Source organism: Penicillium taxi, assembly GCF_028828555.1.
Source record: "Penicillium taxi strain IBT 34144 chromosome Unknown utg000001l_segment0_segment0, whole genome shotgun sequence".
NCBI lineage: Eukaryota > Fungi > Ascomycota > Eurotiomycetes > Eurotiales > Aspergillaceae > Penicillium > Penicillium taxi.
The window spans coordinates 5,369,231-5,390,262 of NW_026643203.1; the positions used below are offsets into that span (position 1 = coordinate 5,369,231).

Below are 21,032 nucleotides of genomic sequence, written 5' to 3' on the forward strand. Positions count from 1 at the left end.
AATTAATGATAACATGCCCTAATTTGGCTCTCCCCAGCCTCTCCACCTCTCTTCCCTTCATCAATTACTTGTCGCCAGACATGAACCCCGCAGCAAATCGGCGTCATATGTGCAAACAATGTAGTTTTGCGTTGCCATTTCTTAACCTTGACTATAACTAGCTACCCTATGTAGATCTTGTGGCAGTATTAGACACGGCACAGTCAAGGCTGACCAGCCAACCAATTGAGTAGCAAACTTGATCCTAAATCTTGTATGGCCGAAGAAGATAAACCATTCCGTTCCTCAACTTCTTAGGTCCCGGTGGAGTCACCGCACGGTGCAAAGTCGATCGCAGCTGGCCACCAGATTTGGCCTCCAGCTCATCTGCAATGTTGACGAGAACAGCACCCTCGACAACGGGGACCGCCTGCCAGCGCTCTGTTTTTCTGCCGTCTGCATCGTAGATTGGTATCTGTGCGCTCACCTCGTTATACCACATTAGCGTCATGAGGCCGAAATCGGTGTGCCATGGCTGGACCACAGCACCAGCCTCTTGCACTGGAGGCTTGTACACCAGCTTGAGGGCAGTGTCGCTAGGAACGGATTTATCGTCGCTCAGCTCGGGGATATCCACATTCACGGCAGTGCAGAGCTCGGTCAAGATCGTCTGAATGGCGCCGTGCAAGGATTGCAGGGTACGGGTGATGCGCTTTTCGTGGGACACCAGGCTAGCGGGCAGGGTCCATTCGCCCCGTACATACGCATCTCGGGCAATCTGCCATGGCGTGATTTGATTGAGTAATGAGAATAGTTTTCTGAATGAACACTCTTACCTCGTAGTACTCGAATGTCTTGGCAGCATGATACCTACATGAAAACAAGAGAACCGAGTTAGTAGGGGCGACATGTCGATGATGGTTGCTCAGACAGCCACGGCGCGTCCTTTCATACCCTCGTTCCATTCCATTGTGGATACTTTGCTTCTTTTCCTCACAATCGATTGGCAGATTGAAGAAGTCATTTCCAGCCTGGATGAGGTTTGGGATGTCTTCGTAGACATCCTTTATCCTAGAATTGCCGAGGTTGAGGTGGAACATGCCCACAGATTTGCACGCCTGGACGAGCTTCTGGATCTCTTTCCCATCTTTGTTTGCTAAGGCTTCGTAGTCGATTATCGCGAGGGATGCTATCTCTTCTTCGACGGTCATAGTGGGCTTGGGATAAAGAAAGTTGGACGAACGTTCAAAGACGAGAAGAGGGAGGCAAAGAAGAAAGTACGAGTACTATTTATCGGCCATTCCCTGTTTGAAGAAGAACAAGAGAGCAAAATCATAGGCCTTATAAACCACACATAGATGCCTTTTTACTCGGCACTGACCCTGCTTGACTTGAATGTATCTTGCCCACCCGGGTAACAGCAGACAGGCGACTAGTGGACCATTTGCTCGCGTATACATGCACTGTACTGGTACTGTGTTTGCGGTAATATATACTTGTGCATATACTATAAAATTACCTAGACTGCAGCATTGTAATATAATTCATCCACTTCGATGCAACGTAGGCAAACTCTCATAAAAATAGATTTCCAAGGAAACATACTATCAGGGCTTTCCATAAGCCAGTAGAACGATGGGGCAGATCGTGATCCCATTCACAGCATCTTCATGACTATTCTACCCACCAAGCTATATTTCTCGCTCTTATTCTTCATGCTGGAATTGCTTGACGCTAACACACCCACCCTAAAGCCAAGCAGCCCTCCCATCTCGACGTGTTGTTTGGCCCCCTTGAAGCTGCCCTTTCTTGGTCATATATGTGGCGCCATTATTATGAATCTGCCTTGGGATCTCTCTTGGTTACAGCACCATTTGGTCCCTCTTCTAGCTGTCTTGGTTGCTGCTGTGGTCTACTTGTTCGGTTTTAGCAAGAGGAAGAGCCACCTTGCGTCCGTCCGTAATACGCCGGTGGGCAAGTCCAAGGATGTGAAGAAAGCAGGCCCAAGGATCGCGCACCTCAAATCAACACAATGGTATCGAGACATGTTCTTTCAGCTTCAAAATCTCGAAGATCACCCAGAAACGTTGGAACCAGCTCGAGAGGAACTATTGACCATGTTCTCTCGTGCACTTTCACTCGCCCTCCGGCAGGTAGAGTGTGACAGTAGCAGCAACATACTCAGCATCGAAGATTACAGCGTCGAGGGCATCTCCACCTTCCTCAAACACACACACCAAAAGACTCAGTCAGAATTTGCCAGCTATCTGGAGAGACGGAAACAGGGGGAAGATACCGAGTTATTTGGGACTGCTGAAGCTGCGAAAGATTGGCTCGTCCAGCAGGCACCCATCAAGCTTGTGGACGGCGCATGGCTTGGACACGTAAACAAAATCACCACTCTGTTTTCCCTTCGGGGCGTCACCAGACAGCTGTGGCATCTCTTGTCAGAAGAGCTCGGAGATGGAGATCTTTCCAAGAACCACGTCAATCTCTACCACAGGCTTCTGAACGATATTGGATGTCCACTGCCAAATGGCCACAGTGCAGATTTTATACGTCTCCCCGAGTGGAATCGAGTCGAGAATCGTGAGGCCTGGCAGGCTGCCGTGGGCCAGCTTACCATCTCGCTCTTCCCCAACGAGTTTCTTCCTGAAATTCTTGGCTTTAATATGCACTTCGAAACCGTGACGCTCGACACTATGCAAGCAGCCCATGAGCTGAAATGCTTTGCCATTGATCCTTACTACTTTCTCATCCACATTACAATAGATAATGCCGATTCCGGACATACGGCCATAGCCGCTCACGCTGTTATGGAATATCTTGAAGTGGTGCGAGCAACGGAAGGGGAGGAAGCTGTGCAGCAGGCCTGGAAACGGGTTCAGGTGGGATACATCTTGTCGCAGACTCTAGGGAGTCATTCTTCCCCTGGAACAGTTAATCTGGGTCTTTCGAGCCCAGAAGTCTTACTTGGACCACTTAGCACTCAAGTGATGGACATCCTTCGATCCAAAGCTCTGGTATCGGACGGTATCCACTCTCAAAGCAGGACACGTATAGGACCCTATACCTTGTCTGAATGGCTTGATGCGGACTTGTGGAAGCATGCCAATGGACTGCATCAGCTGGATCTCTTGACAGCCCTCAGCGAAGCCAAGCCGTGGGTTTTTGCAGGGGAAAGCAGCAAGAGCCTGCTTTTGCGGGAGCTTTCGTGGGGAGGACGCATGTTTGGCGCTTTCACAAACAACGAAGTTGCTACTCTTCGCTCATGGATAGATGCATTGAGACCAAAAGATGAACCCTTGCTATATTGGAAATTTACCCAGAGACAATTCGTGACTTCTCAAGATGCCGTCGCAGCGCTCCGAGACTCGGTTCACCACTATCAATCCGTGTTTCCCGACAATGAGGCCCAAATGCTCCAGGCGGCGGACTCGTGCATACCTACAATGTGCCAGAGACTTGACTCTGTTGTTTCAGTGCCACCGTGGAAAGAACAGTCAAGGTTGAACACACCCTCGATGGATCAGCTCCCTGACATCATTGCCCTTTGGTTTGCGCACATCAGTCTTTTAGAGAACACGACCAGTATACCCTCCCGAACGGTATGTCCTCTTTACTCTTGTATTCTGCGCCTCCTACGTGCGCAAGCGGGCTTTGATATTGAATCCGACATCGTTGCGGGCATGGACGAGTTGAGGCGAGAATCTTGCACTAGTCTCGTTGATATTGGCCTCGAGCTTGTCCAGAAACTTGGCCATCCCACGATCGGTGCTAAACCTTCATGTTTGCATGATGTTCTTTTGCTAGCGGCTAAGCATGGTCAGAGTGAGGATAGTGCTAGGTTGGCCAACAACATGCTGCGGTGGAGTGCGCGGCCCACAGGGAATCTCGGCTTGCTCCTAGGAATAGCGTTGGCCTTTTTGGAGTTTAAGTATGCTATACTGAGAGCTCCTGATCTGCTAGACCGGGAGAACTGTTTCTTGTTAGAGGCTATTGTGACAAGAGAGAAGACAAGCCTAGAGGAGTGTGCTGGGGACCTACAAAATACGGGTGATACACGGTACAAAGACTTGCTACAGGGGTACCATCTCGCAATGACAGGTCTGTCGAAGTGCCTATAGCTCCGAGCGTGTTTGTGTACCTTGAAGATAAATATAATAAAACGAAACCATCAAGACACAAAACACATAACTTCCTGGCTATTATCGGTTGTTGAGCCGAGTGATAGTAGGAGGCTTTTGTCAACCATTGAACAGTTGGTATATACTTGATAATTACAGCGTATATTTCATTACCACCCTTCACACTCATACTAAGATACAGTACAATACCTGCAGATCTTTGTTTACACCTCACGCATATCCTCAGCAATTTTCGACAATTCATAAAATCCCTCAGCATCTAGATTTGTCTTGAAAGTCGCTGAGTTTGATCAAATAGCTTTACTACGTAGTAATATGTACACTAACTCGGAGCATATGCAGGAAGGCGGGATAGTCATGTATATTTCCAGCAACACAATGCAGGTAGTACCCCCCTGGCCGCATATATTCGCGATCTACCTTTTTCGCTAACTTCCATTAGTCGGAGTCCCTACTGTATGGTACTGCATGTGTATGAAGCTTTCCTCTTCCAGAACAACGTAGCATTCTGATAAAATTCAACAAACCGGTTTTTACAGATATTTTCATATGTATACCATTTCAATAGTAGTCAATAGAATATTCCGGGTCATGGATAGATGTTTTGTTATATCTTACCGCTAAAATAAAAATGGGGCAGTGGGTCGGGGATATATCCGGCCAAGAGGTGTACGATAGGGTTCCAGAGTAGTATGTGGCCCGCTAGATCTAGATGCGTATCATCTCATAGCATCGGTCAACGCTTGGACCACCTCTGTACGTGGCTATATGTACACGATATGCATGCAGACCAGGCAGAAAGATTTATTTTTCCGGCACGTATCGTCTGTCTAGCAGTAGAGCAGCCGCCCGGCGGGGCTCGGAAGATGCAAACCCCGCAAACTTGCAGGTGCCTGTGCAGAACTCTGCAGGCTGCTTGCAGCTGCCAGTTTGGGTCGCGAAGGTACTCATATATGCGAAGTTCTGACGCAGTGGAGGCGGGGTAGGAGGTATTTGTGGTATGGTAATACAGACAATAGCGACGTCTTTCTGGCTGAGAAGGAATGATTGCAAGCTGAAGAGTTGCTACCTAGGTACGGAGAACTATATAGAAATTTCCTAATCCAGCACTGGCAGTCTATATTTTACCCGCCTGTCTACGCCTTTATGACACTCCTTTGTTAAACGTTAAGCTCCGAGTCCTTCAAGTTCACCTAGAAGTCCGCAGTTGGAAAGCAGAGCAGACCGCTAGCCATGGAAAATTCACTCTCAATTCTATCTCTACCGCATGGTACTTTGCAGTTGGGTCCCTTGAGTTCCGAGAAAGAAACCGGCATACCATTGGCAGATGGGAAAAGTTGCAGCATGCCACCTGAGAGCAAGCCAGACAATGTGTTGTCGTGGGCAGATAACAGCGAGGCGTCCATTGACTTTCGCTCCGACATATTTACCAGGCCGACATTGCCTATGCTAGAGGCAATTATCAACACAACACTTGGGGACTGCACAGCAGATGAAGACACGACCACCGTTTCTTTCCAGCGCTATGTTGCCGACTTGGTAGGCCATGAGGCCGCACTTCTTGTCATGTCCGGAACAATGGGCAATCAGGTAGCCCTTCGGACAAGTCTACACGCTCCTCCACATGCCATCCTAGCAGACCATCGAGCCCATATCGCCACATTGGAAGGTGGTGGAGTTACAAGCGTCAGTGGGGCGATGATACAAACCATTGTTCCATCCAATGGGCATCACCTCACTTTGCAGGACGTTAAGGAACACAGCATACTGAGGGAGACAGTATTCGACTGCCCAACCAGAATAATTAGTCTGGAGAACACAATATGTGGCACCATAATGCCCTTTTCCGACATGAGAGACATCTCGCTCTGGGCACGCGCCCAGAACCCGCCCGTTCACATGCATCTGGATGGCGCTCGCCTCTGGGAGGCAGTTACTGCAGGATGCTGCAAGCTGGAAGACGTTGGGCAATACTTTGACAGCATCCAGCTATGCTTGACAAAGGGTCTTGGAGCACCACTTGGCAGTGTAATAACTGGAAGCGCGTCTTTTATCAAGAGGGCAAAATGGAGCCGCCACTTACTGGGCGGGGGCGTTCGCTCTTCCGGTATCATGACGGCGCCGGCAAAGGTAGCTATTCAGGATGTATTCCTAGGTGGGAAAATGCGCCTTGCACACGACAAGGCGAGACGTGCGGCGAGACTTTGGCAAGGCCTGGGAGGGAAGCTTCAGGTGCCGACGGAGACGAACATGCTATGGCTTGATCTGCCAGCATCTGGTGTAGACCGTGATGAGTTTTATGCATTGGGTCGCCAGTTGAATCTGAAAGTATCAAATAGTCTGATTGTGGGACGGCTGGTTTTCCATTACCAGATTAGCGATGCTGCATTTGAAAGACTCTGCCAGCTTTTCAATACTATTCTCAAAGGCCGGACGGCTCAGACTGCTAGCAGCGAGTAGGAGAAACCACGCCTTGATTCAAATGGAGAAGAATGATGGCCTAGATAGCACAAATACAAAATCTAGATGAAATTCAAAGTTTTCCGTCTTTTGTCGTATACTAGGACAGCCTCCGCATCTGCTAAAAATGAGTTTATGAGCTGCACTGCATATTTATCCCTTTATTTAGATATACTGATTGCGTGCCCGCTGGCATTGGCCAAGCAAAACTCTGACTAACTGGTGCATCTAACAACTGCATCCTGTGGGCACATTCTGTTCTTCCTTTCACCAACTACCTATGCGGTGAACACCCATTTTACTTTAATTCCAAGTAAAAAAGTCTACTCTTCTCTGCCATAAATCTACCATGTCTACCACTCACAAACAGATCAACTTCCTCCGCGGATGGCCGAACCCGGGACTCCTCCCCACACAACTTCTGTCCTCCGCGTGCCAGCGTGTCCTCGCCAACCAAGACGAGTATACAGAAATGCAAGAGTATGGCTCTTGTCATGGCTTGACTCGTCTCAGGAAGGGCCTTGCCAATTGGGTTGGGCCTCACTATGGAGTCACCCCTGACCCAGAACGTATTTGCATTACTGGCGGCGCTAGCCAGAACCTGGTATGCATTCTGCAATGCTTCAGCGATGTTAATTACACGAGGGCTGTTTGGGTAGTTGCACCGTGCTATCATCTTGGTTGTGGCATCTTTGAGGACTCTGGATTCGCAGGCAGACTGCACACTGTGCCTGAGGATGATGAGGGGATCGATCTACCAATCTTTGACCGCAAGCTGCAAGAATTCGAAAAGCAGGATAAGGAGAAGAGGGACCAAAAGGTAATGCACCCCGCTGATATAGTCTATAATGAGTGTGAGCTGACAAGTGGCTTGAATACTTTTGAAGCCCTTTAAACTCCCATCTGCAGATAGGAAACTGTACAGGCATCTAATATATACCGTGCCAACATGCTCGAATCCTTCGGGCTTAACCATGTCTCTTGGGAGGAGAGAGGGCCTTGTCAAGCTTGCCCGAAAGTACGATGCTCTTATTATCAGTGACGATGTTTATGATCTCCTCCAGTGGCCGTTGGCTGGGCCAGTAACGCAAGACCGACAGGCTGAACTGAGGCTTCCACGCCTTTGTGACATTGACCTTTCCATGGGGCTTTCTGATGACGATCCCCATGGGTTTGGCCATGCGGTGAGCAACGCATCCTTTAGCAAGTTGTCCGGTCCCAGTGTTCGGACAGGCTGGGCAGAGGCATCGCCCGTGTTTATAGCTGGCCTTGCTCGCACCGCATCTACAAGGTCCGGCGGCGCGCCGAGTCAACTCTGCGCGGCGATGCTGGCTGAAGTAGTCGAAAATGGTCAGCTGCAAAGGTTTGTTGACGAGACAGTACGACCTACGCTGCAGCGACGCCATAGGCTCATGATGGACGCTATTCATACATATCTTTGGCCTCTGGGGGCCAGAACCCGCGTCAGCAGCCTCAATGGCTATAAAATCTTTGGTGGCTACTTTGTTTGGCTGGAGCTTGGAAGCGAATCCTCTACAAAGTTCATCGCAGATGTACTAAAGACTGAAGAAAATATCATCGTTGGCCATGGTAATTTGTTTGCGGTACATGGAGACGAGAGAAGCGCACTTTTCGATAACAGTATTCGTCTTTCGTTTTCTTGGGAGGCAGAGCAAGATATTGAAGACGGCATCAGGAGGATCGGCCAGTTGATTTCGCGGATGAACAGGAACAGAGAGCATTATCTTCAACGGGCATCTACTTCTAACATGAGCTAATTGCTACTCTACCTGGCACCAGCCTGTTTCTATTTCTTTCTCTTTAGCTTAGGCTGGCCATATATTGTTCCATCATCTCAAATGATATGTTGCTTCCGCCACAGACGACAATCACGACCGTAGTGTTCTGATTAAACCCAGGGATCAAGTCTGGCAACTTTCCGTTGTAGCACAAGGCAGGACACACAGAACATGCCAGCTCTACCAAGTAGTGCTCCTCGTCAGCAAACCGACGACATGCTTGTATAGCCTCAGCGTCGGGCAGAACAACTGTTCGTACGTGCTTCTCCAAGCCATACTCGAATGCTCTCTGCGCAACTCTCCTCGCCCCTAGACTGGTAGCCAAACTACCAATTCTAGACAAAGTGATGCGTTCCCTCTTTGCTACAGATTGTGCCAGCGAGTCAACTCCATCTGCCTCCACAGTAATCACCTGGGTGCGGTCTTTCAGGTGCAATTCCTCGATCGCCTGCATTAACCCGCAGAACATACTACCACCACCAACACTGCATATAACAGCATCAATTTTAGGTGTGAGCTCTGTAGCCGTACTACCATTCCTTTCTGGTGCTGTGTTCATGGGGTAATGACTTGTCGCCTCGCCCAGCTGCCTGACAATTTCGTGCATCATGGTAGAGTTGCCTTGCCAAAGCTCTGGTGCGTCAAACGGCGGGACATATATACGAGTTTCATCGATAGTTCCAGGTTTCATCATGACAGTCTCTCTTAGATAGTCATCAGCTTCTGGCCAGGTGTTTCCGTACCGGATGACCTCCACAGCTCCAGCCTGCCTTTGCTTTGCACGCAAAAATGCCGACGTCGACATTGGGGTTACGATGGTCGTTTTGCATCCGAATAAATTTGCAGTGTGAATACATGCCAGCCCGGCGTTGGCGCCGGAAGAGCTGTAGAAGTGGGCCTTGGCTGAAGGTTCATTTCGTTCTTTGCGAAGAGCTTTCAATTTGCACACTATGTAGTAGCCAATTCCTCTCGATTTAAAGGATCCGGAAGGTTGCGTATTTTCCAATTTCAGGAATATATTACTGGAAGTGGAGAAGCGTGGTCAGTACTCGAATTGCTGTCTGCTCTATCCATGACGGGTTGATCACACCAGCCAGCAGCTCTGGACAAATTAGTCGATCTCACCAGAGGCGTTTCTATCCAAGGGGTTTTGATCTCGTCTGTCATGATTCTTTTGCCGTCTGAGGTTGCGCAGGTCGCAGATGAGATATGTCAAGTAAATAATTAATGCGTGGACGAGAGTTAAAGTCCTATTTTGCTTCGACACTTTGAAGACTTTGGACCTAGTGGTAGCCCTATTCTGGGGTGATGCCAATCCTCACCATAACTAGTATACTGGCAGAGACTTGCTACGTATTCGTACATGATTTTAACTAATTTGCTATGGTCTACTTCCCCCTCCCCCCTCCCCGAATACTGCATGGGGCCAGGTATCGTGGCTATCAACATCCCTGCTGGCTCGATTAGAATGATATCCTGCGGCTGTACTCCACTCAAGACGAAGTAGGCAATGACAATCTCATCAAAGCGTTGCGATTTCGAAACAGAAGAACATAACATTACATTTACCTGCACACAGACCCCCAGCCTCTGCTGCAGCTCTCTGTACAGCATACATGGTTGTTCCACTGGTATGCATGCCATTTAGGTTCTCGCCAGAGGCCTAAGTACAGGATCTAGGCCTCTTGAGCCAAGCCCGGCTCCATCAAGTATCGGGGCATCAACGCCTGCATATGTCAACGGCTGTACTCCGTACGGAGTACATGATCGATGTCTGGCACTCGGTAATTGGGAAAGACCTCCAAGGAACTCGTATTGGGAACTGCAAATCCAGGTTCTTTAATTAATTCTCTTTTCATTCCCTTACAAACGGAGCGTCAGGTGACAACATGCATTCCTTGTGCAGTAGCGCTTACTGACGATATTGTTGAGAAATGCCTCAGCGGGTGGCGCGGGGAAGAAAAGAAACGAAAAAAAGCCTGGCAGATCTATACTGACAAAGGCATTATTCTTGTCTCGCAAAAATACCTTTTAGTATGAAAGATGTCTTGAAAGAGAGCCAGTGGGTGGCCGATCTTTGTAATAATAGACCCCTTACCGTATCATACTTACCGTATCATACCCCACACAATGTTTGCCAAGGGCTGTCCAGTTAATATACGAGTATTTTCAAACTTGAAACCCCCACCATAGAGTCCACTGATTCAAATCATCGATTTACTGAGATCTATTATTGTTCAGAGTACTGGATCACTTCTGTTGACACGGTCTTAGATCTATTTGTATTTTCTTTACTATACTTCGGGCCTGGTCGCATATTCTCCTGGTTAATCTGAAGGCTTACAGGGAGTTTATATTTTCAATGAAGAGAGGCCAGTAACTTTATATGGTATAACCTGCCACAGCCCTAGTGGCGATACCATATCCATGGATGATCCCTTCAGTGATTGAGGCCTGGGTGTGGAGCCAGAGCTATGAGCTGTAAAGATTAGTGATACACAATGCCCACGATGATCAGCTGAGGCAGTGATCATGTGTCTAACGATCACATGTCTGCAGGCCACCGGTGCTGCTAAAGGAACTTGAAAGTCACAAGATATCTTCTTGTCCCCTATCCTATACCGTTCGCCGCTCACTGCTCGTTACTACTATAACCCCAACATTGTCTTTTTGACTCCTTCTCAAATATCCCATGGAATATAGCAATGTCAACACCGTCGAATCGCTGTCCGGAAGTGGATCAGTTCCCGTCGCCCATCTCAGAGGAATCCGAATCCCTAATCCCCAAGTCTAGCAAGCCTCACTGGACTAGGTACTTGTGGGATACACTTGACAAATCGCCTGAGGAACAGCGGTTTTTATTGAAGCTCGACGCTGCAATCCTCACCATAGCGTCGCTCGGTTACTTTATAAAGCATTTGGATCAGATCAACATAAACAATGCGTTTGTTTCTGGCATGAAAGAGGACTTGGGACTCGACGGTAACGAGCTGAATTATATGCAAACTTGTTGGACAGTTGGCTACGTTATAGGGCAAATTCCAAGGCAAGTGCAAATCCAGCAATCATAAAACAATAAATAGAACTAACCATGGCGTCATTTATAGTAATCTTCTTTTGACGCGCATTCGCCCTTCATTATGGATTCCCTCATGTGAAGTTCTCTGGTCCCTTTTGACTATTATCATGGCCAAATGCAGCAACGTACAACAAATATACGTTCTACGATTCCTCATCGGGCTCGCGGAGAGTAGTTTCTACCCGGGCATGCAGTATATCATTGGATCTTGGTATCAAAAACACGAGCTTGGCAAGCGATCATGCGTATTCCACGCAAGCAGTGCCGTAGGAAGCATGTTCTCCGGCTACGTCATGGGTGCCGTCTACCATCTCGACGGTGTAAATGGGTTTAAAGGCTGGCAATGGTTGTTTATCATAAACACAGTTATATCACTGCCCATTGCGTTGTCTGGCTTCCTCCTCCTACCTGATGTGCCGGAGATCACGCGGGCCTCATATTTCAGCCCCGATGAGATTGTGCTGGCGCAGACACGCATGCAAGACGAAGGGCGTGCTAATCGGGCACCATACACTATGAACAAGGTTAAGAAAGTTCTCTCCAGCTGGCATATCTACCTCTTGACCTTATTGTACATCTTTTACTTGAACGGCGGTGGGGTATCGGCGCAGCCAGCATTTGCTATCTGGCTGAAGCAGCAAGGCTACAGCTTAACACAGATTAATACGTATCCGACCTTGACAACAGCGGTCCAGATCATTACCACATTAATTTACGCATGGATGTCGGACACCATTTTGCAAGGCAGGAGATGGCCGCCGATTATCTTTTCAGGTGTCATGATTATTATTGTCAATACGAGCTTGACGGTATGGAACATCCCAACGGGTTGGAAATGGGGATGTTTCATACTAGCCGGCTGCTCGAGTGGAGTTAGCGGGCTAATATATGCGTGGATGCATGAGATTTGCGCTGAAGATAACGAGGAGCGAGCCCTGGTGGCGGGTTCAATGAACGAGATGGCGAACGTGGTCCAGACATGGCTTCCGCTGCTGATTTGGCAGCAGGTCGAGGCACCGGAGTATCCAAAGGGATACTTGGCGTCTATATGGATTGCGGTAGCCATGATAGCCACAGCAATGACTATAAGGCATTTGCATGGTAGACAAGTAGCCCGGTGGGCAATTAAGTCTACACGAGAGTGAATCAGATGACAAAAATACATGCAATTGAAGCACGGTATCTGTAAGCATAAAGACCAATCTAGCTCTTTGCAGGCGACGGCAAACGCGGCAGGTGAATGGGGACAATTAGGAGCGCAGATATAACTGCGATTATGAGACAGGACCCGAATCCTAGCCGTAATGCAGCATCATAGCTTTGCACTACTTGCTCCCTATATGGTTGGTCCAGCTTTGCAACTGCCGCGACTGATGCCCGCGCTAGGGCAATGACCTCGTCCTTTCGCAGCCCCTGAACAAAGTTATGGAGATATCGTAAGAGTGCATTCTGAACAACGACGCTGCTGAGTGCGACGCCTAAGACGGTGCCTATGCTGCGCCAGATAGAGAGAGTACACATAATAATGGCCCGCTCGTCATGCGCAGCAGTGGCAAGGACCGCCACACCGGTCGTAGTGTATTGTAGTCCATTCGCAACAGCGTAGGGAACTAATGCGAGCAAATACACAGCAGTCGGTGCGCCACGCTGTATGAAGATGAGCCATATGACAGAACACAGATACAATGCTGCGGCTGACACTAGTGGCCAATGCAGGCGCCGCGTTCTAGCGATTAGGAACCCGATCAAAGCACCTGTAGCAGATGCTACGATGGTCGGAAGCATAAGTTGGAGGCCAGACGAGGTGGCGCTGGTTAAAAGCACGGCTTGAAAATATAGTGGCCTAGATTCAAAGGACTGTGGTTAGCAGGAGATTTTAATGGACGACTGGGAGGGGAAGGGACATGCTGTTCTTACACGTTGAACAGGATGGCACTTGATATTATCGCACCAAGGAAGTTGGAAAGTATGAGATTAGCACAGGGCCTCACAGAGATAAATCTCAGTGGCATGATCGGCTTTCCCACACGAGACTCGATTAGGAGAAACGTTGGGAAAGCGCTGGTAAACACCATCAAGGAGGCGACAACAAGGGGATGGGACCCTTGGTAACCAAATTAGTCTAATTGATCTCTACTCCAACAATACCAGGCACAGGCAGGTTGTGTGGAAGAACTTACAAGGAAGGATATTGCCGCCGAGATTCAAACCAAGGACAAGCGTCGACACAGCCAGGGTAAGCAAGAAAGCACCAAGCGTGTCAAGCTCTCTAAAAACATCTCTTACAGACTCCCTCTCACCAAGTATGCCCAAGTTATCTGGAATGACCACTGCAGAAATCCCTAAGCATACTAGGAGCGGGGGAACCTGCACGCCAAACTCCCATCGCCAACCTATTGTCTCGGCAATAGCACCACCGAATGTGGCCCCTAACCCGCCACCGATGCCGACTACAACGTTGATATATGATAGATAGGTGCCTCGACGTCTAAAGTATCGTGAGTTAGGCTTATCTTAAACCTTTAGGGGTTTTGCATCAAGGCATTGAACATGTTGGCCGGTCGGATACTTACTCGATAGGTATCATGTCACTCATCATGATGCTCCCCATCAACAAAGTGCCTCCAGCACCTATTCCGCAGACTGCCCTTGCAGCAATGAGGCTTTCTATACTTGTGGCGAGGGAACACCACAGCGTGGCTGCCGAGAAAATCGCCATGGTACCGAGAAAAAGCGGCTTCCTCCCGAATGCGTCCGACAGGCGGCCGAGGAAAGGCTGTGAGACAGTTGTCACTATCATGAAAGCCGTCGAAAGCCAAGATGCAGAGTTGGCCGCATCAAAGTATGACGTTATAATTGGGTGGGAGGATGCCATAATGGTTGTATCAAAGAAGCAGAGGAACTGCGTTGTGAGTATTTGCGAAAATATAGTCCAGAATTGCGCTGTTGACAAGCCGGCCATGAATGGAGACGGTTTACTCCGAGTCGTCGTGTGGTACCCTCGAGCAGTAGCAGGATCGTGTGGTCGCAGAAGACTCCGAGTCTCGTCCTCGCTGGAGATTGGATCAGCAGTATTACTTTGGCTCCCCATGCCAACCAAATGGGCGAGCTTCATCTCCCTTTTCTTGATCCATTTCGCCATGACCATGACGGATGCCGATTGCTTTGGAATACCCCGTAGCAGCCCCAAGACTACTATATTCAAGACTACTCAGTCTAAAATTAGTAGGAACACTAATTTTCTGGTCAAGAATAAGGGACTAGAGCAACTCACTTCAGCTGTATTGCAACACCAATGGCGAGGATGCAGCACTTGGTGTGGTGGAAGTCTGACTTTCCACGACTTTATTTCTGAACCTCTCTCCCCAACTCAATTGTCTCAGACCTAGGACAGTGAGCAGGAGAAGGCGCGAGATTCAAAATTCAAGAACCTACCACGTAGTCTTGGTGAAATATTGGTACTGTCTCACTTTGTTTATTTCAAGGTCTGGGCCCCTTGCATAAAGTGAGTAAGCCACATAACGCAATGTACCCAGCCCGAAATAAGCAACTTGAAAAATACTAGGAAATACTATGATTGGATAGTATTTTATTGCGGCACGCATCGAAGCACATTAAATCATTTTGTAAGGGTTAGAGTCCAATGCGGTTGGGGTCTAGGTTGGGAAGGTTGGGGAGTATGATTGCCCTATAATCGTCTAGTGTTAGCCTTCACTAAGCCTTTGCAGAGCCTTCACTAAGGTCTTGTAGAGTAGAGGGTATACCATCTTCTGAATTGCTTCTAAAATAGGAGGCTGAGCCATTCGCTGATGGCCACGACAGAGTTTAGCATGGTGTGTCATAGTACTTGTTCCCTGCGTGGGACCAGGAGCCATGACTATTCGACCATCATCTGATTTCTGAGCTTTGTTCTTTTTGAAATTAGGATGTCCGAAATCTTTTCGGCAAAATATGTAGAATACCCTTGGGTTACCATCCTTGATTTCGGCACCATCCTCAAAGCTCTCCCATGAAGATCCTTTTCTTACCTCCCAATTCAGAGTCCCTCGTCGCTGTCCAAAGTCTGTCTGTGAAGGGCTAAAGCTAATCTTAGATTCAGAACTAGCTAGGCACATGCTGTTTACAAAATCCTTGAAGAACGTAAACAATTCGGGGTGGAATCGTGAGGTATGCGGTTTGTCAAATGGAGGTCGACTACCAAGGAATAGTGGATTCTAGTGGGCAAATGAGAACGCAGTATGCGTACCAAAGTGTGTATGTGTATCTATTGTAGAATGGAGGAATCCCATTGTGGGATTCCAATGCTGACTAAAATAGACTAACTGTAAATGGAATCGGGCCTTTGACACGGTTGGTGGGTCACGTGGTACAACAACGTGATAGTTCACCAGGATTCAACCTGTTACAATACCGCCCTCCTATTCTCTTGTTTTCCGGGGTCCATTCGAAGTCGTAATTGGTCTGTATAGTAGTTCAAAGGTGTCGAGAGCTGTGCAGTTTTCCACTACATCGATAGGTTCCCATGTCAGTTCTGCGTATCCTGGCCATTTCACTAATGCTTCCCTCCGCGATCCACGTCCAATTTTTCGTGTCCTTGCTTGTAGGATCTCTTCAATTTCGTATTCCAGATCTCCTTCGACTAATAGCGGAGGCGGTTGCGAATCGTCCACGATTTGTGACGGTAACGGGTCCGTTGCCGCGGGTCTTATTAAATCAACATGGAAGACAGGATTAGACATGTGCATGGGTTGGGTATGGGTCAAAATTCATACCCATACCCAACCCATCAGGGGTAAGGTAAACCCATACCCATATGGGTATTTTTGATGCCTTAATGCCTGATTTTCGCCTCAACCTCAACTAAATTAGGGTAATTAGTGCCTTAGTGCCTAATTTTTGCCTCAATCTAGTACTAACTAGGTGACAAATATCACGTGAAATAAAAGTCTTGGCAAAAAGATGGGTTTATGGGCTGGGTGTGGGTTTTACTTTAAACCCATACCCAACCCATATGGGTTTTGGGTAAAATTTCTGACCCATACCCAGCCCATTGTGGGTTGGGTTGGGTTGGGTATGGGTTTACCCAACCCAATGAACATGTCTACATATATCTTTGAGTCATGGGTTTCCTAGATCATCTGTAACAGGTTGAATCCTGGTGAACTATCACGTGGTTGTACCACGTGACCCACCAACCGCATACCTCACGATTCCACCCCGAATTGTTCACGTTCTTCAAGGATTTTGTAAATAGCATGTGCCTAGCTAGTTCTGAATTCAAGATTAGCTTTAGCCCTTCACATCATCCTTGTACGAAGTGTCTCCTGGTTAGTGTCGATCAACTACGTTGAAAGGACAGGGTTCACACGTTGCACTATATACACTGGAAAAGGGTATGGTTCGTCCTAGATTCTTAGTATATATGTTGTGCAAAGTGGTGTGAAATGTGTTCGATTCATATAGCTACTTGAGTTCCTAATATAGTTGTTCCCCCGTGACTCGGGGGTCTGTTTGTTCCGTTCCGGGTTTATGGTATTGCATGATTGCAATATCCATGTTCCGACACTAGAGCAACTTTAAAATCTTGAGTCGCTATATACATAGATCGATAAAATAAATGAATGTGGATAGGTGCACGATATGCCCCCGAGTGCCCTGTATATTGTATCTGTTGGGTGGCCGATTTTTGTTGAAGAATCAGCCTTTGTGCGGGGTAAAGAAAGTGGTGAGTGGAAAAAAAATAATAAAAAGTGGACAACACGAAAGTGGGCTTTTCCTAGAGAAGCCAGTCTCCATTTCGTCTTCTATCCGTGGTCCTCTCTGGCGGTATTTTACTGATCCCCTAAGATCAGAATGGCAAATGGTATTCTGTTGCCTTATTTATGATAACGGCGGTGTTCGCAAGTTGAGCTGTTACTAATTCCCGGAAAAAGGATAATATGGCGGACTGCCACATGGTGTACCCTCCTTCTAAGGATTCTAGTCTGCATAAGGTGTTTGGGAAGCGAATCGGATGCGGTAGGAGTCTGATTTAGGCGTTGTGCTTTTCCCGCTGGACGGCTATATATTCCCTGATGAGCTTTAGGTCATATTTCTTGTCCGTTTCGATCCCCGATTCCGTCAAGTGGATTATGATTAGCTGTCGGAATGCTATCATCAGGTTGCTAGCTGCCGCCTAGGCTGTTTTGGGTGCGGTTTCTGCCTAGGTGAACGCTATGTTAGTTGCTCCTGGTGTGCTAAATGGTGCTGATAGTCCTTGACTCGCATATATTGTGGTAGGGTCTGTATTTCTGGCGTAGTCCATAAGTATATGGAATATCTAGCTATTATATTAGATTCCGAACAGTGGTGGGTGATATATGGCTTTGCTAGCCCCTCTGCATTGGTTGCATTTCTTGCTGGCTATGGTATCGAAAAGGTAGTTGAATGTGGGAAATGTTTCTCCTTCCTAGTTTATGTTTTCGTGTCTAATATATCTAATATACGTCATGAACTTTAGCTGTTCTGGTATCGCCTATGGGGTTGTCGGCGATAATACTATGGTGGGTTCCGCTGGCACTGCTGGTGCTCCTAGGGCTGGGGCTGGGTCTACTGCTGGAGCTAGACCTGCCGCTAGACCTGCTACTAGACCTGTAGCTTTCGCTCTTTTAGGTCCTCTTGCTCCCTTTCCTTTTGCTTTTGTCACCCTTCCGGCCATCGATCGGGTGGTTTATAGTAGCTTCTGGGGGTGGCGTTCTTGTGGGAAAAGGAAGGTTTTCGGCAGTTGGGGTCTTTAGATAATGGGTGGAGGAGTGTTTAGGTGATAGACGAACAGAGAAGGAGAAGGGGGCTTTTCTCTTCTTTTATTTCTAGGAAAAAGGGCGATTTCCGTGTCTGATGCGGGGGAAATCAGGGATTTTTCCTTTAACGGTATTATGTGATCTGGTTTTCTGAAAGGAAAAATGGCCTAGTGTTTCCGTCGCCGAATTATCATTGAATAGGTGTATAAAAGAAGTATGTTGGATACCGAAAAATGGTTAAAAGAAAGTGGTTGGCGATGATATTTTTAGGGCCGTTTATCATCGCCGGGTGATGCCCGATTTATGATAGGTTATATGGAGAGATTTTCCTCTCTTTTAACCTATTCGATGGTTTTTAAGTTGATTCTGTTAGAGTCTATCAACTTTATTAGTATGTTATAGGGCTTTGACTTAGTTATTATGTCAGCTGGGTTAGAGTCGCCTTCGATCTAGAGGATCTCTATTTATCTTTACTTATATACCTCACGGAGTGCCATCACGTCAATCATGAGTCGTTTTTCTGTTATGGAGTCTAGTTTCACGAGATAGTTATATAGGGATTTCGAATCTATGTAAATGGTGAGTCGGAGGGTGGTATTCAGTATCCGGTCTAGGCTTGTTTTAATAGCGATAGCAGCATTAAAACCATTAGCTATTATATATAGCTTTAACGCGAGCACGCTCCGGGTGACCCTCTTATATTTAATAGATGCCTAGTGTAGGATGTTAGCGTTTTTGCCCTCGGCTTCTAGGGTTGTAAGGATAATAATAAAGCTAATTTACGATATAAGGTCTGGGTTATTTGCGAACAATATATCCACGAATGCTAATATTTGGAGTGATTTATGTTATAATGGTATAAATGATAATCCTCTCGCTGTATTTTGAATCTACTATGATAACTACTTATCCAGGTTATTTATATCATTAGCTGTTAGGTTGATGATTTAAGCTGCGTGACTTAAGTTAAACGCGGCTTCTGGCTGTAAGATGGTCGCGATGTAGGCACCTCTTACGCGTTAGGTAATATACTGCTCCTTGATTTTGGCTGGTTCGTGCTAGGTTTTTCTAATTATAGACAACTTTTTATATTACTATTTTTAGGATAGCGTGATTCCTTCTAGGTTTAAAGAAATCATTCCTCTATTAAACTTTAAGGGCGTTCCGTGGTCGAGTGTCTTACGGTCTTTTACTAAGAACTTCGCTTTATCTAGTTGCTTCTATTCATTGGTTGCGAAGGCTAGGTCGGCTAGGAAAAGTGTATCATCCGTCTATAGTCTAACAATTCCAAATTCCCCTATATTGCTCTAGTGTAATAAGTAGGGGTCATATATTGATGTTGTTATTCCTAGTTTCTCGATATGGTGCGAATGGTATATTTTAAACTAATGATTTCTAGCTTTAGGGATCCTATATAATAGTCTAATCACCCTAAGTATTAAGTCCTCTAGTAATCTGAACAACTCCCGGAGTTCATATAGTAGGTGTGCGAAGAATTTTTGGTTTAGGTTGGTTATAGATTATATATAAGCCTGGGAGATATCGCGGAGGTAAAGTTTCATATCTGGTTGCATCGCCGCTATAGCTAAGATGATTCGCTGGCTTATATGTTAGATAGTAGGTGATTAGGTAAGAATCGTCTCTTTACTAGCATCGTTGAACGCCTAGACTACTAGTCTCGATTTCTTAAAGGCTTTCTTAGTGCCTAGGTGCTTGATTTCGTCCACAAACCGTGAGTTGAATATCCGGGTTCCTAGTAGGACGTCGCTTCGTCTTGCGAATTCAAATACTCCTTTTTCTAGTAGGCCCGAAATCTCCTTTTGCCTAGATTTCTCGAATGGTGTGTGTTGTGTGATCTATAGGTGGATTATCGGGATTTTAATATATAGTATTTGTTAGAGGTGAGGTTTCTTTGGTTTAGGGGGTTCCTCTTTTTCTTTATGCGATGCTCTTATCTCCATCCTCTCTCCCACCATGTTCGGCCTTAGGTCGGCTGGGTTCTCTGTCTATATCCTTATTGGTTTAGGTTGCGCTTTGGTTACAACATCTTCGATGTCTATATAGTATGGCTTTACGATAACCGATCGGAAGGGAGTCGGGCCATATGGTAGGTTCAATATGCAAGTTTCGCCTTTAAGCGCCAAAAGCGCGAAAGGTCCGTCCCATTTCCCAAGTTGTCCGCCATTTCCTTCTCTCTATACTAATATAGGCGAGTTTAGTAGGAGGTTATGGATTATGGTAACGTTGGGTCCGTTACGTGTCGCCAGGGCTTCGGACACATTTCTTGTGGCGCGCATCTTCTGGATTTCCCCCATCGCCTTTCGAATGGTAGTTGCTCGTTAGGTAATCGTGGGTGATAGGGCGTCTAGTTCTGTCATACATGGGTATGCTCTAAAGACGAGAAGGGTAGGTATTAGACCATATAGGCCGGATATGTTGTTCGCGGCTTTTATAGACATCTGAAGGGCGATATAACAGGTTGAATCCTGGTGAACTATCACATGGTTGTACCACGTGACCTACTAACCGCATACCTCACGATTCCACCCCGAATTGTTCATGTTCTTCAAGGATTTTGTAAATAGCATATGCCTAGCTAGTTCTGAATTCAAGATTAGCTTTAGCCCTTCATATACAAAATCCTTCCTCTAACGAGAGTAAAACCCACGACCGACGATAAGAAAAGCGCTCTCAGAAAGTATCTGATCGAGCCATATACGATAGACGAACAAATCGCTCTCGGAAAGAATCCGATCGAGCATACCAACGAATACGAAAAGCTCTTAGA

General features: G+C 47.0%; 7 protein-coding genes across 7 annotated transcripts; 4 read left to right on the top strand and 3 right to left on the bottom strand.

The window, feature by feature from the left end:
- Positions 1-244: 244 nt before the first annotated feature.
- Positions 245-1,190, bottom strand: N7495_001956 (putative oxidoreductase, 2OG-Fe(II) oxygenase family; the record flags this gene model as incomplete). The annotated part of the gene is made up of 3 exons (XM_057204626.1): positions 245-757; positions 816-849; positions 934-1,190. The coding sequence occupies 3 exons, from the start codon at positions 1,188-1,190 to the stop codon at positions 245-247; spliced, it is 804 nt and encodes a 267-aa protein (XP_057068699.1).
- A 504-nt stretch (positions 1,191-1,694) lies between these two features.
- N7495_001957 (iron-containing redox enzyme family protein) lies at positions 1,695-4,106 on the top strand (the record flags this gene model as incomplete). The annotated part of the gene is made up of 1 exon (XM_057204627.1): positions 1,695-4,106. The coding sequence occupies one exon, from the start codon at positions 1,695-1,697 to the stop codon at positions 4,104-4,106; it is 2,412 nt and encodes an 803-aa protein (XP_057068700.1).
- A 1,254-nt stretch (positions 4,107-5,360) lies between these two features.
- Positions 5,361-6,587, top strand: N7495_001958 (l-allo-threonine aldolase; the record flags this gene model as incomplete). Its single annotated transcript, XM_057204628.1, has 1 exon — positions 5,361-6,587. The coding sequence occupies one exon, from the start codon at positions 5,361-5,363 to the stop codon at positions 6,585-6,587; it is 1,227 nt and encodes a 408-aa protein (XP_057068701.1).
- A 349-nt stretch (positions 6,588-6,936) lies between these two features.
- Positions 6,937-8,365, top strand: N7495_001959 (aminotransferase-like domain-containing protein; the record flags this gene model as incomplete). Its single annotated transcript, XM_057204629.1, has 2 exons — positions 6,937-7,441; positions 7,497-8,365. The coding sequence occupies 2 exons, from the start codon at positions 6,937-6,939 to the stop codon at positions 8,363-8,365; spliced, it is 1,374 nt and encodes a 457-aa protein (XP_057068702.1).
- Positions 8,366-8,408: 43 nt separating this feature from the next.
- N7495_001960 (tryptophan synthase beta subunit-like PLP-dependent enzyme) lies at positions 8,409-9,553 on the bottom strand (the record flags this gene model as incomplete). The annotated part of the gene is made up of 2 exons (XM_057204630.1): positions 8,409-9,408; positions 9,477-9,553. The coding sequence occupies 2 exons, from the start codon at positions 9,551-9,553 to the stop codon at positions 8,409-8,411; spliced, it is 1,077 nt and encodes a 358-aa protein (XP_057068703.1).
- Positions 9,554-11,091: 1,538 nt separating this feature from the next.
- On the top strand, positions 11,092-12,610 carry N7495_001961 (major facilitator superfamily domain-containing protein; the record flags this gene model as incomplete). The annotated part of the gene is made up of 2 exons (XM_057204631.1): positions 11,092-11,432; positions 11,494-12,610. The coding sequence occupies 2 exons, from the start codon at positions 11,092-11,094 to the stop codon at positions 12,608-12,610; spliced, it is 1,458 nt and encodes a 485-aa protein (XP_057068704.1).
- Positions 12,611-12,668: 58 nt separating this feature from the next.
- N7495_001962 (uncharacterized protein) lies at positions 12,669-14,613 on the bottom strand (the record flags this gene model as incomplete). The annotated part of the gene is made up of 4 exons (XM_057204632.1): positions 12,669-13,308; positions 13,383-13,569; positions 13,646-13,953; positions 14,039-14,613. 4 exons carry the CDS (start codon positions 14,611-14,613, stop codon positions 12,669-12,671), a joined length of 1,710 nt encoding a protein of 569 aa, XP_057068705.1.
- Positions 14,614-21,032: the final 6,419 nt, after the last annotated feature.